This window comes from Columba livia, chromosome 21 (assembly GCF_036013475.1).
Source record: "Columba livia isolate bColLiv1 breed racing homer chromosome 21, bColLiv1.pat.W.v2, whole genome shotgun sequence".
Lineage (NCBI taxonomy): Eukaryota > Metazoa > Chordata > Aves > Columbiformes > Columbidae > Columba > Columba livia.
Window position 1 is genome coordinate 2729392 of NC_088622.1, and position 15076 is coordinate 2744467.

General features: G+C 48.9%; 1 protein-coding gene across 18 annotated transcripts in view; it reads right to left on the reverse strand.

The window, feature by feature from the left end:
• The window catches only part of SAMD11 (sterile alpha motif domain containing 11), a 97803-nt gene that overhangs the window by 48206 nt on the left and 34521 nt on the right, over nucleotides 1–15076 (reverse strand). For 16 of the 18 annotated variants that reach the window (XM_065037964.1, XM_065037962.1, XM_065037958.1 and 13 more), the window contains one exon: nucleotides 10343–10393. The exons of the other annotated variants lie outside the window; for them this stretch is intronic. In XM_065037964.1, the coding sequence (XP_064894036.1) occupies nucleotides 10343–10393 (51 nt within the window). The remainder of the gene's footprint in view (nucleotides 1–10342; nucleotides 10394–15076) is intronic. 18 annotated transcript variants of the gene reach the window in all.

Genomic DNA, 15076 nt, shown 5'->3' on the forward strand with positions numbered 1-15076 from the left:
TGCTGGAATACCTTTGCAGAAGGCAAACTGCACACCAAGGTGACATTGAGAGGAAAGGGAAGCAGACCTAGAGATAACGCAAACAGGCTGAGACAGCTTTTAACACATCAAACTGTCCCCAGGAGTTGGTCCTGTCGCCTCAGCGCATGGGAGGTTTGAGGCAGCCTTTGTGCTGCGGGCTTGCTCCACACCTGGCACAATGGGAGGCAGCTTAGAGCTGGGGCTCAGCCTTAGCATGAGAAAAGAGAGTGAATAGTAGCCAGAGCTTCTTATGAAAAACAGAGATACCTGTGTGTGCAGGTGAAGACTTTAAGCATTTTCAAAAAATACTGTAAGCTAAGCTGGCTCCAGCAAATACAGCTCCACACAGCAGCAATCAGACTCCAGAGAGTGTGCAGACCCCCTAATAAGGGTCATGCTTGCATAAGGCTCTGCTTAGACCACAAAGGACTTTCTACGACCATGCTGGATCGACAGAATAAAATGCCAGCTTTGGCTTTGCAAGCTGGCAACTCTACCTCACCCAAGCCTGCAGGAGATGGTAGTAAACAAACATCACTTCTACAAGAGACCCTCCTGAACCTCCACAGAGCAGCTCCAGCCTGGGCAAAGTCCTTCACAACTCAGCCCTGCCCAGGCGCTCTGAGGGGAACACGCGGCCCCAACACCATCACCAGCCCTGCAACGCAAAGCAGGCAAACACCTGCCCATCCATATGTCATAAACATCCTAAAATCTGCCTAGCAGATTTCTCCATAGAAAACAACTATTTGAAAAACACAATCAATCGCTTACCTTCTTCTGAAGACAAAGAGGAGCACAACGTTCTCCCTCGGCAGAGCAGCCCCAGGCTGAGCACAAGCGGGCAGCACCTGTGCTGGGTTAGTGCCCACACCTGTGCACGGCCGCCCTCCGACACCTCCCTCTGAGTAACTGGGCCCAAATTCCTCAGCCCTGCTCCCCATCCTTCACTCCTAACTGTTGGTTCTGGACTTTAGTGCCTGTGTCCTATGAAATAGGCTCAGTCCAGCACCCACCAGTCCGGCCCATCTCGCAGACCCAGCTCACAGGCTGGATCTCGGTGCACCGAGCTGAGCAGTGCAAAACACCACCCGAACGAGCGGCAAGCACAGAAACGAGACCCCCTCCTCCCGCCCAGGTTACAGGGTGTTCTCTGTGTGTTCAACTTGCTCACAATGCAGGACAGTGTTTTCAAAAGACTCTTGGGGAAAAGGCTATTTGTTCCTCTGGGCTTACACAGCACCCAACCTGCTCAGAGGAATCCTGTCACATACAGGACAGGCAATAAATTCATGGGCTGAGGGCTCCAGCAGGCTGAGCTGGTGCGGATTAAAGATCCTTCCCTTGGAGGGAATACAACAGGCAAAAGAAAATCCAGCTTGTGGGACCTCAGGGCAAGATCCAGAACACGCACTTTGGAAATACCAACATACATGTAGCGATGGCTAAAACTCGGCTGCTTGGCCTGGCACGGTGGTTGAGGCAAACGAACTGAAATGGATGTGACAGCATCTCCTCTGAAGTCCTCACCATCGATAGCACAACTCCTGCACCACCTCAGCGGGAAGGAGCCTGCACGGAGGGGCCTGGGGAGGGCTGGTCCTTCCATATGGAGGATTCCCCCATCTGTGTGCTGAAGCCAATAATTCCCCCCAGGTGCTCACTTGCAGCCCCAGCAGGACAGAGTCACACTCTGCTCTTCCTTTGTCTCGTCTCTGAGCCGCTGCTGGGTGCCCGTTAATGCGGGCGCTCCCCAAACATGCACTGACACATGCACACACAATCAGATTAAAGGTCTGATCCCTTCCAGTAGCATAATATTATATTTTAAAAACCGGATTAGAGAAGGGGGCTTGAGCAAGATAGAGATCTCCTGAAAGGTCAAGGAGGAGACAAATAGCCTTCTGTAGGGCTGCGGGTTGCCATGGCAACATTCCGTTTGCATGGGGTTTGGTAATTAATGGTTTGGGGACCCACAGTAATACAGGTGTGTATCCAAGCGGCAGGGGAACACGTTCTGAGGTGTGACTCTGGCACTTCCATCTCGCAGCAGCAAGTTTTGCTTCTGCACTACAGCAAAAGGCAGAAAAGTGAGTACTTGCTGTCAGGGCTTCCAAAGTGGCTGGTTGGCCACATCCAGATTTGCTTTCGAACTGGGAAGTGACCCAGTGTTACTGACAGTCTGATAAGACCTTTATTCCGATATCTGGCTCAGGATGATCAAAGCTCTGATCACAAGACATGTTTTTCAGGTATTTCTGCTGTTTTGGTGGGCAAAGGTTTACAAAAACTTGCAGCACTACAAGATCTTTGAGTCTGAACTTCAAATCCAACACACATTTAATCTCAATCCGGAACACTAAAATTCACCCCGTCCTGTATCTGAACAGTGAATCTAAACATGTCTAGTAAAGATAAATCCAGGTTGTTGCTTTAAATTACAGTTGATGTGCTGTTGATCATTCTCTAGTTGAATCCATCATCCTGTTTTTGCAACATCATACTTAGCAACTGTGGAGAGGAATGTTAGAAAAATAAGAGGATTTAATGTGGCAAAGAAGTATGTGATGATTGCTGATGAAAGAGTGAGATCCCAACTTCACAAAGATGTCCCTCCTGCAAAGAAATAAGGGAAAGGCGGCAGCTTCCTAACAGCACCATCAACTTCCCTCAAGGCCAAGTCTGCGGCTCTGAGAACAGCAGCACAGACCTGGAAGCGAACCGGCCTCACGAGGAGTAAAGCTGCCACTAGTGATGTGTAAGTGCTTGTTTATTATTGTGCTCCATGTAGCACTGGAGAAATAACCACCCCAACCAAACACGAAATGTACCTGTCCTACCTTTGTCTCACCCATTTAGCCACTGAAAAGCGCATTGTGGACTTTTGCAAGCTGCTGGTGATCCAACGGGATTCCCATTCTGCCACTCGACTCAGTCTGGCTGCCAAAAGCAACAGTCAGAGAAGCGGCTGGATATTATTATGGCTTGGGCAACTTTCAAATCCTAATGAAAAGAGGGCACCAGAGCAACAGATCCATGTACCAGGAATGCAGGAAAGCTGCGATAAGGGTTTTGTTGAAGCCACAAGCAACTGAGCAGCTCACCAGGGCACCACAACTCAGCCACATGCTGCAAGCAGCAACCCCAGAGCTTTAAAGGCCAAATCCAAACGGCTCCTTTACCTGGATGTAGGATGAAATGAAAGCTGCTCCCTAACAAAGACCCACCTGACTTTGGAAGGTATTCCTGAAAACTCCTCAAGCTTGACTTGTTATGCTGGCAGCAAAATAAAACTACAGGGGAGCACAGCACAGGATATGTGCTGCAGGATCCATTCTAGGGGTGGGAAACAACAGAACAAGTCTTCCGCATCCTAAAACCTCACACTGGTGCAGGGCTCTGGAAGTACAGTCATGACAACAAGGATAACTGTGCAGCTCAGATACAGACCAGAGCTGACCATCTAAAACTCCGTCACATCGCAATGCTCTGATATAAGGAGCCTGCTCTGCAAAGCAGCAATGAGACGTACTAACTAATGGCTGCAAAAATTACCACTGGAGGAAAAAAAGGACACTGCTAATGTTCTCTGTGAATACTCTGATTGCTGCACTATGTTTAATGGAACTAACCGGTCCTCTGTCTCCCCAAAGCTGGTCGTCCTGATGGGACTTCCTGTAATGGCAGTATAATGGTCCACCAGCGGTCATCTGATAGCTGCACCGCTGCCAGGAAAAGGACAGCCAGCCGCATCAACAACTGGCGGAAACATCACCCAGACAAGAAGGTGTCTGCCTGGGACAAGATGCCGCAGTAAATCCATCGATTCATCTGTGGAAGCCGCAGAGAAGCACCTGCAGGACAACAGCCAAACCAGAACTATCATTTCTGGCACACATCGCATGAGCAACGGCGCCTGGTCCAGCTAATGAGCCACAGCCCGGGCTCAAGGAAGGAGAGTCAATCACAGGGACTGCCACCGAACTGTCAGATGTGCTAACTCTGGCCATGCCGTGGGCTGTACAAATAAATCAGGAGCAAGCCCTTTAAGGGAAGCTGTGGTAGCCAGACCTGCAGCAACGCTCTGTGACTGACTGCTGGGAACAACCACCTTTGTTTGAGCAACGTCTGCACCATGAGCCTCTGCCTGGCAGCGTTTGAGGCCAGCAGCTACTGCTCCAAGATCCCTCCTAGTCCTGTCTTGTCCCCTGGTCCTCACACTGACCAGCATTTGGACTCTCACTCCAGTCAATCTCAAATAGCCCAGCAAACTGGTCCCTTACAGCTGAAAGGCACCATCCCAGACGGGTTCTGGAGCCATGGACGGACTTGCAAACGGGACAGACACCTCTTGGCCCCTTGAGTGAGGTTTGGCGGGGGCAAATTCCGGGGCTGCCCTGTCTCCAGGAGCAGACACATCACCCTTGAGATCCCCGGGAGGTGGCAGCTTCCAACGACCGTTAACCCAGGCTGGATCCGGACAGGGAGCAATGCCTTTTAAATGTGTTTAATTTACAGACATTAGCAGCAACTGCATCTTTAACAAGGAGAAGGATGAGGAGACTAATGGATGGAGACAATTAACCAAAATATAAATCAGTGTCAGAGTCTCCGCAGCTCGCAGAGGCAGCCAGGCGCCCGCAGGCTCCGGTGATTCTCGCAACACGCTGCTCAAAGTGACTGCAAAGAGTGATTGCAAAGAGTGATTGCAAAGAGTGATTGCAAAGAGGGGGAGGGAGAGAGGAAGGAGGAAATTTGGTCAAAATTTAAATAGTTTTCAATAGTAGCTGCCTCCCTGTTTGCTGCAGCTCTCTCCAAAACTAGGAGGCAATAGTTGAAGTAACCTCACTACCAACTACCGTCCTCCCCAGGGGGAGCCAGAAGGAGCCCTGGGTGCTGGCACACGGGGTCTGCTCTGCCCATGCTCCAAGCTGCACAGCACACACAGTGACCTTCCCGTGCTGGATATCAAGGCACAAAAAGTCGTGCAGCACCACTCGCAAGTGCCCCAAAAAAGGCGGCTCCAGTGGTGAGGATATTGAAGTTTGAAACACAAGCTGGCATTTTTCTGCTCCAATTTCCTACCCAGACGTTGCGGGCACGTCAGTCAACCGCTCTGTGCTGCTGTTCTCCGAACACGTGGGGATGCACAGGGACACTGTGAGTGGGAGGCATTAGACACCGCGAGGCAACCTGTTACTTCAGCAACAGGAGCCCCAGATAGATCTGAGATAAAAAATCAGACACAGAATTGTACAGATCCAGAAACTGCGACACAGCTAAGGAAACACAGACCGAATGGACTGCACTGGGCAAGTCTCTTGCTAATACTTCATCAAATCAAAGGCCAACTGTGAAAACGTGGTCAAAAATGCATGACCGTCTCTGAAGGGACACAAAGTAGGAGAGTGATGCCAGGTCTGGAGGAGAAGACCTCAGAAAAGCAGCATGGGAGGACTTAAAACTGAAAAATACTTCGTTTTAAATATGTTTCCCTGGCTTTCCAGCCCATTAACGATTCACACAGTAAGTGGACGGATTATATTAAATTTGACCAATCGATACAGTTGCCATAAAACTGTCCTGACCCTCTGCCCCTCCCTACAATAAAGAAAAAAGAATCCAATCTGCAAAGGGAGGAATGTCAGGGCTTGCAGGGGAAAAGACACAAGGACAGGGCGAACCCTCCTGCATCACCCTGAGGACCACACTTGGGTTTCTCTTCCATCCTCACCATCACTCCAAAACACAAGTTTCCGGCGCGAGGATCAGCCGGTGTCACAGCCAGACTATTGTCACTGTCATTTAGCAACACGCAGACAGCGTGTGTTGCTCAGGGCTCCCCAAACCGGAGCATCGCCCAGGGACAGGACGAGCATGTAAATCAGCCAGCGACCGTGCGAAGGGAATAATGAGCTTTTTATGGAAGCCATTAAAAGGAAAACGCAGATTGGTCTATAAATACTGTTGCATCATTATAGCTCTGAGAAACAACCTTACGTAATAGCACAACTAGGTAATGTCAGGATGGGTATAAAATAAGGACGCAAAGCTCTCCTATGTTTTAGTTAGCATTTCTTTAAACCCAAAAAAAACCTAATAACTGATTACTAAAGAAATATACGCACTCCGGACCAACCCCTGAAAAATATACGGCTTCTGGCTCCCTACCATGCACGGGGCTGGTTAAACGGACCCAGAGAGACAGACGTCACCTGGGGATCGCTGGTCATTGTGCTGCTGCAAGAGAAATATCTGACCGCAGCTCCCACATAACATGCCACCGATCTCACTCCTTTTCCCTGAACCTGCAATGTCCAGCCTCTGTGGGCTATTTAATCACACATTCATTGATTCGAAGCCCCAGAAGGGACCGGTGTATCCACCTCGCCTGACCTCCCGCACAGAACTTGTCAGAAAACCACCCTGTGGAGCTCCCAGTTAATAGTGGCAGCTCAAGAGTGAAAAGAACGTGTGACCTGTCTCTCTGCCCACCAGGGAGCAAACAGAGACCTTCCATCTCAGAACCCCGACCGCACCGAATCCAGTGCTCTGCGACTAAAATAAGCTGTTTATTCCCAAGAGCTGATGAATCCTCTCAGCTTCTTCCTTCCTAGTGCGTAAACCTTCCTACCTTGGCGAAAAAAGCAGCACATTTCCCAAGATGATGGCTCTGACTGCGCACAGCACCAAATCAGCACAGGATTAACCACCTTCCACCCGGCAGAGTCATCTTGGGATAAGAAATTCTGCAAAATAACTTTCTCCTCAGCATGTCTCACTTTGCCCTGGCACGGCCTTCGAGTGCCAGAGGTCCTTGAGCAGCCAGGCAAGGTCAGCGGCAGTAAAACCAGGGTCACCGAGTCAGCACAAACGCAGGAGGGACGCGGATCAGGGAAAGCTCAGACCCACCAAGGGCTCTTCCCCTCCTCCCTCGCTCCTGCTTATCACCTTGCACAGCTCCCAACACCCGGCAGCATCTCTCTCATCATCCAGTGCACAGCCAACACCTCTCCGCTCAGGTCGGCGCTGGGCAGAGCAGGATCAGACCTAAAGCTGGGCACAGGAGGATTTGGGTCAAGGATTTGCAGGCTCTGATCAGGTGACTGATAAAGAAGCGGACCGGGGTGCAAAGGGGAGCAGCAGAGTTTGTTTCACTGTTAAACAACAGGCGGGATGAGCCGCTGACAGGCTGTGTCACGTTTCCATCAGAGATAGGCACATAAGGCCCAGGTAAAGAAGCGGGATGCACGGGAGCGTGTGCGTGTGTGTGTGTGTGTGTGTGTGTGTGTGTGTGTGTGTGTGTGCGTGTGTGTGTGTGAGCCTTCCTGCCTCTCCCATCCCAGCGCTCGCACCCCAGGGCCAGGCTGGTGTGAACTGGGCGGCCTCAGCTCCCCTGACCTGTCCCTCCGGGATCTCCCTTGTGTTGTACATTCTGCCTCCTTCTCCTTATTTCCCGAGTTGATCTCTAACTTCTCTATTTGCTGCAAAAACCTACACCCCACACCTACCTGGCGATTGAAGTTTGTAGCCAGCGTTTTCATACACTGAGTCGAGTGCAAACTGGCTCTGTTACTCAAAAATCCAGCGTGGGGCGCAGAGATGCCCATGGAAAGACACCTGGATGCTTTGTGGGTGATCAAACACAAGAAAAGCAAAGGTTGTTTCTGTTTTTTTTCTAAAGAACTAAAGGCTTGTCTATCAACTGTGTGGATCTGGTGCGGATTTACTTTACTTCTCTTCTTCCAGTTAAACAAAAGAACAAATCCATTTACTTGCTGGGCAACTATTGTCTAAAATCAAACAGGTATGTCGCTGTTTGATGAACAAACTGAGCTCACCCATCTGGAAAGTCTTTTCCTTCCAATGTATTGTCCCCACATAGCCATGCCCTGACTGCCAGCAACGGTGGCAGTAGCCAAGAGCTTCCTTGTATTTATTGGCTTCACCTTCAGGAAGCACGTGCTGGTTCACAGCTTTGACTTTTACGGTTACAAAGGTGAGAGCTCTTTGTATATTCTGCCAAGATGAGGATTAAAATGTCCCAAAGCCACAGCGGAAAAAATCTGGAAGGGCCAAATTCAGTCTCATGTACAGTAAGTGTCTTCTGCACAACAACACAGACGTCGTGGTTAATACATTCTGTGCCTTTCACTGGCATCTTTTATTCCGTCTATAGTATACAGTCCAGAGTCAGCTACACGGTTGTCCTCCAAAGTCACCATGAGTTACGGAAGCAGCTCTGCAGATCTACATACAGTTGGTGTCTCACCAGTTCCCCCTGCCCCGACTTCTATCAGATGGGCAAAATCTGACCCATTCTGCTCAGTCCCGCTCACTATCAGCTTCTCCTTCAGCCCCGCTGAGGCTGCTGTGGAGGCAGAAATCAGAGAGTGTTGTGGAATCACGAAGCCAGGTCCCTGTTTGAAGGCACTCTTGTCCCTTTGCCGCTGATTTTTCTGCCGTAACTTCAAGGTGCTTATCTGACAACCACCAGCTTTTTAGCAGCAGATGCTAAAGACTGTGGGGCGCTAAGGGGTCACATCCAGCTTCCAGCTGCTAAAAACTTCTTGTGACATTTTAGTACCTACTTCAGGTCTCCAAGATTAAAAGGCTTACTAGGAAAAAATGAATAAATAACTAACTAGACAGCCCAGAAGCTCTCCTATATCAATCCTAAAGGGCAGAGCAGCAGCGTGCTCCGGCACTAGATAACATTACCTGCATCACACAGCAACACCTTCTGCTGAGTCAGGAGCAGCCTTGACATGTTCAGAACCATCACTTTTCAATTCCACTCTCCTGCTTTCCTCTTCTCTCCCCACATGAGCCAGATCAGTGAATTTCCCTTCAGTCTGCTTCTCCTGTCCCATTCCCCACGTATTTTTTCATCTGCTTCTTCCACCTGCCCTGATTTGTTTCACGTTCTCATCCTCCTTGGCTCACCTGTTTCATTCCTCCTTAAATACAGGTTTCTAAAAAGCATGCAGCTGTACCACATGGACCAAACACGTACGGGTAACGATCCAGTTTAAGCAGTGCTGTTTAAACTCAGCTCTGGCTGATTAAGGGTTTATGCCGGGGTTAAATCAATGTGGAAAGGCCCACTAAGTGTGTTACATTCCGATTTAAACATACATGTACACATGCATATGGATACACAGGCTCTTGGCCAGATGTTTGTCTAAAATACATTCAAGTAAGGCCCATGCAGGTCACTGAGAACAAAGGTCTGCGAAACCTTTTTGCTACCCCATGATGTATTTTAGATACGCCAGATGTTTTACAGACCTGGGTGGCAATTTAAGTGACTTAAATACACACAAGCTTTTCCGTACCAACACATAAACACACAAATGAGTTCCTTTGCCGCATAGCGTAACACGGGTTGTTGTCTTCAGAACTAGCTGGATGGGCACAACTTTTGACACTTGGACTGACCAGTTATTTGCAAAAGCAAAACTTCTGTTCCCAGGAGGAACTATTGACATTTCTGCCAGGAGAGAACTAAACTGAAGGGAACAAACAGTTAAGCTGAGAACGCCCAAGAAGGGTACTTGTCGACATAAAAACCAGCCCATTATTATATTCTATGCATTGCAAATTCAGAATTTTCTTTTTTTAAGCTAGGGATTCTAATTTCCAAAGACGTTTGCACCCTTAGTTGCCATTGTACAGAATCGTTGTTCACACGGCTATTAATTAAAGCTTGTGTCAGCACTTCCATTACAAACCTCTCTCTTTCAGGAGTTTATAACTCAGCCATAAAACTTTGCTCTAGGCTGAAATTTATCATTAAAGGGTCTGCCTGGAAGGAATCCATTCTTTCGTATTTTAGAGTCCCAAAAGCTTATAGCAAGAAACCAAAGATTATATTCTAGAGGCTGCCATACAAAAAACTTCAGCTGTTTTTACAGGAGTGCTGGGTGAGATGTGCCTTCTAGATGCTTATGGATCAGGGTGGGGGTTTGTATTCTTAACATTGTAAATGTTAGGAATTACGGAGTTTTATGGTCTGTGCTTCCCTAAATACCAGTGAATACCTCTGCCCTCACTCCTTCCCTAGCGGGGTACGAATCAGTCCCGATTTCCCACCCATCACTCCCCACAGCCTCCACCAAACCTCTGTTTCCCCCCACAGGCAACTTCCCCAAAATAAAAACAAAAGAAAAGGATATGTTGGAGAAAGAGGAACAAAGGAGGAAGAAAAAACCCCACAGCACTGACAGAAATGTTCATTTACATCTAACAGCATCCATATGCCAGTAACATATGATAAACTCTTAGCCTACCATACAAAGAGGGTGCCCCAAAATGGTACCTGCAAGAGGTCTCTCGGAAGGAGATGTTTAAATCCCAGTGGGTGTGTATCCTGTCAACAGACAAACAGAGAGGTCAGTGACACACGCTGCATCGCTTCCCACTTAAAAGATCTGCTCCGGCGTGACAATCCACCCACCGTCCTCTCCAAATCCCTGTCCCCAGCTCTCAAGCGCAGCTCCTGCATCTGGCTGAGCCGTGGGGTGCGGGTTGAGCCTCATCGCACACCCCCGGAGGACGGAGGGTCTGCGGCAGGACCCCCAGCGCAGTAAATGGAGACAGAACCTCTCTTTGCTGCGCTCTATGGGGTGTAGGGACCACGGGGTGCTGTCTCAAGCAATAGGACACGCTCAGAGGAAGCAGAAAGGGCTAAGCATCGACATGTTATGAAGAAAACCCAAACATGTCTGTACCGTATTCCTCCTCCACGCCCACCCCAGCTGTAAATAAATTATTAGCAATTTCCTACCTCGGAAATTAATTTCACATATTCTGTCACTCTGCCTGCTGACAAGCGGGAATAGCAGATTCTAGATGAACAATATCCTAAATTAAGACAGAGTGGCCAAAGGGGTTGTTTTTCCCTTATTTCCTTTGCTTTATTCCCTTGCTACCAGACATCACCTACACCAACCCAGAGCGCTACGGCAGATGCTTGACCTTCTGTGGTCTGATGTCCCCACTGGGTACCAGGGAGCCCTGATCTCCCCGCGCCCGGCAGAGGTCTGTGACCACCACTGATCCTCCACGTCACGGTGATTGATGAGAACCTCGGCCGCTTGAGACCAAACTGGCAAGCGAGCCGGTATCCTCGCACAAACCGCCTCCCGCAACTCAGCATCTGCCAGCGGACACGCTGGCTCCTGCAGGTGTAGGTTCCCAAAAGCACCAAACAGAACTGGTTGCAAATATCACAAGGAGCAGAGGCCAAACGCACTTTCACGCGTCTTGTGTTTCCTGCCTTTGTCCTCAACTAGAAAATGCGACGGTGTGTGTAGCTGAAGACCGTCTGACTGCAGAAAAAGCCTCATTTAAAACCATCTCAAGTAAAAGAGAGCCTTTCTTCCAGTTTGAATGTGTGCTGAATTGAGTCAGAAAACTCTTAAGCACGACCAGTCAATGGGACTTAACTGAGGTTTGAGTGTCTATTTAAGCGCTCTCCTGAATGGGTGCCCCCGCTTCAGCCCAGGTCAGAAATTACCTCAAAACAACTCTTAGCACGGAATTAATTTCACATCCGACACATGATGCTGCTGCAAGTTTTACTAATGTGACAGCACTTTACTAATGTGACGCACCTTTTGTGCTCTTCCCGCCAGACCGGCTCACAAAGGGCGGCTGGTTGCTCTGTGAGTAGTTCTTCTAGGGGTTTGGTAGATTTTAGTAGGTATTAATTTCCACCAATAAAGCTGCGCTCAGAACTGTGCTCACATATACCTAGTTTTTTGTGTTCTTCTTCCTCATATGCAACAATTTAGAAAACCTAGTCTAGCTTTCCATCTTCCCAATATTTTATTTGCAAAGAGAAATGGAATAGGTACTTCTCAGTTACTACAGAGCTTATGGCAGTAACAGTTCTTCAGAGTCAAAACTCAGACCTTTGAAAACTTTCTGGAAAGGACAGGCGGAACCGGGCATGGAGTTCCATTTCCATGAACTGAAGCTTGGTCCAACTCTGGGATATGTTTGGACTTTTCATCTAAGCTGATCTGAATCCCAAGTTCAAAGCAAATTCAAGGCAGTCAAAGCCCTTATGGCACTAACAGGACCAGAAGGGTCTGCCCTGCTCACAAGAGAGCGGAGCTGGTGGTAAGCCTGATTTCGCACTGCTCCCTAGAATACAACATCTCCTACATATGCAAAACCTTCACCGACCCCCTTGAGTTCCAGCTCAAGGCGCAGTGCCCTGCACTGTGCAAACCAGAGCCCGGCGCCCGCACAGCGCTGGGGAGAGCTGGACCGCTGGGACCAGCTGGAAATCACACTGCAAGGCTGGAAAGGAACCTGAGTTGTAAGTAGTGGGGAGGGAAAACCTCATACAAAAGGAATGGCTCAGATGCACACAGAGGCAGAGACATCTATCTGCCAAGATGGATAATTAAACACCCATATTTAGACAAATGAATAGGTGAGAATGATATTAAATCCTAATTATCTTCTTTTTGGGGGAGAGGGAGAGGGGTAGGGAGCAGAACCAAGCACTCGTTCCACATCTCTATGCTGTTATCACCAATTAGATTTCTGAGGCTAATGTACATCTTGCTTTAACAGGTTATTCATCCAATTGAAATCAAATTACTAATAATTTGCAAACTATCAGCTACACAAGCCCGTCCTCGGGTTGTATGAGGAGTGGTGAGCAGGAGCCAGTCCCTTACAAATTAGTAAGAGAAAAGGAGTGGGGAAAAATAAAATCCAGAGGCAGGCAAGCGAAGGTGCCACAGCGGCTGCTGTCTCTGCTCACCCACCCACGGTCTCAGGCCCAGTGTGATCAGCTAGAAAGTGCTCAATAAACCCACCAGACGGGCCCCCAGGAACAGACCCAGGACGGCCTAAGGGTGGCCGCAGGACCGACACCTGGGCTGGGGCATCGGGGTTATTCTCCACCACAGAGCTGAGGCTACAAGGGTCAGACACAAGGAGATGCAGAGAGCACCCAAGAGCACTTGCTGGTCAAGATTTCACTTGCTTCCATTCTTGTGTTTTCTATCTCCTTCCTGGGCAAGAAGCAGTTTCTTGCTCTTTATTATCCTTTATCCTGCAGCATCCCTGAGAGGTAAGGAGCCATTTTCTCTCTTTCTCTCTCCCTCCACCCCTCAAATATCTGTCCTCATTAGGTCAATGACATGCTTCCTGGCACTGTGCACCAAGTCCAGCCTTTGCTTCCCAGAGGGATCTTTAATATATTTATTGAATACAATGACTGTTATTAAGTGCTGTGTGGTTCAGAGAAAAGGAGGAAGGAAAGAGAAAGGAGAAGAGAAAAGAAAGGACTGCAGAGGAAGGAAGAAGGGAATGACAGAAAATAACCAGCAGAAGCTGTGGAAGAAGTGTCATGAAGCAGCAAAACATGTCTCCAGCCACAGGAGGGGCTGTGCCTCCCCCCTTCTCTCGAGTCACGGCAATTAGAAGAAGGGCTGTCGAATCCAATCTCAGAGCCTGATTCATGGCTGGAGCCCAGAGCATTCGGGAGCATTTCAGGAGGAGGCCAAGCAAGAGGAGGGAGGCAAAGGCAGCGTTGTGAACATGGCACATGGGCTGAGGAGGCACTGGGACCTCACGGCTCTGAATCACAAGCGGGTGCATGTGACAAATATAATGCAGGGGTGCTTGGGTTTGATCTTCAATCAATTAGGGAGTCAAAGAGCAGCAGCCTTATGGGATATAAGAAATAGCTTTCCACTTGGAAAGGCGGGCGGTGGCAAGGCTGACAGCCGCTGGCCATTAAGGCTTAGTGGAGGTCAGTAATTTCGCTATTAGAAAATGGACGCTGAGTGAGGAGAGCGCTGTAAAGCTGGGCCGTGAGGGTGGGGGGGACGGGGGAGAGCAACTGGGCCCTGTCTGGACTCTGTCAACGTTCATGTGTGAAGAGGAGCCAGTGTTCAGTAAGCACCTGCATTTCAATGTGTTTGCAGTAACCCCGGTCCCACGGCAGGTGCCAGACAGCAGGGCCACGCTGCTGACACAGCCACAGAGGATTCGGGGTGCGGGGGAACAGTGACAAACCAAGAAAGACTCAAGGACAGTATGAGGTTCTCCAGAAATCTGCCTCTCAGTGCACAGCCACCCTGCTACAGGGTAATGTTTGCTATTTCTCTTCAAAACGGGTTGTATTTCAGAGCAATATCTGGCTAGGAACCCATTCTTGTGTCCAAACAGGAAGAACTGTTTTCATAGCCAGACAAGCATTCTCACCAGGAGTCACTACAACTTAACCAAAGCATAGTAATTAAGGCAATGCAACTGTTCCACGTAGCTAATGTTGTGAAAGAGCAAGATTTTCAGGAACCCAAAATCTGATCAGAAGAAAAAGGATTTTCCTTTGCAGCGCTGTCCCAATAATCTTCAGAGCCGAGTGCTTACAGTCTGGGTATCAAGCTACGATATCAAGCTCAGCAGATGCCTCTGGTTATGTGAGACAAGATTTTAAGCCCTCTGTTTTCCAGACAGGAGCCACACCACAGAGGCTACTTAGCACACCCCGCAAAGCAGCCTAAGGCTTGGGTCACCTGGATTTCAAAGCAGATGAGCCAAGCTCACTGCAGTGTGAGCCCTGGTTTCCTTAATCACGTATGTGCAAGGCAGCAAAATCACACTGTTTTGCAAGGACCTGGTCATGAAATAAGTTGGCGTGGACTGAAATGCACCAACTTCGGTGGTAGTTACAGGTGCCTGCTCCTTTCTAGGGCTGCAAGAACTCCTCTGAAGGCCACCACCATGGGCAATTGCCTAAGATTACAGAAGAAATGCCTGTCAAAGGCTAGGCTGAGGGACTAGCCAAGAAACTAACCTTCCAACTCCTACTCCAATCCCTAGAGTCTTCTCTTCACCAATGGCCACACCTGGAAGTAGCAGTAAGCATTCCCTTGTGCCAACAATGGAGTGAAACAGTCAATATATAGGAAATTGGGAATAGGAGAAAAAAAGGCAACAATGCTCAAAGCAATGCTGCAAGTGTTTGTAACGGTCGGCACAGCAGGCGTGCACGAGGGCCATCCAGGGGTACAAGAGGAAA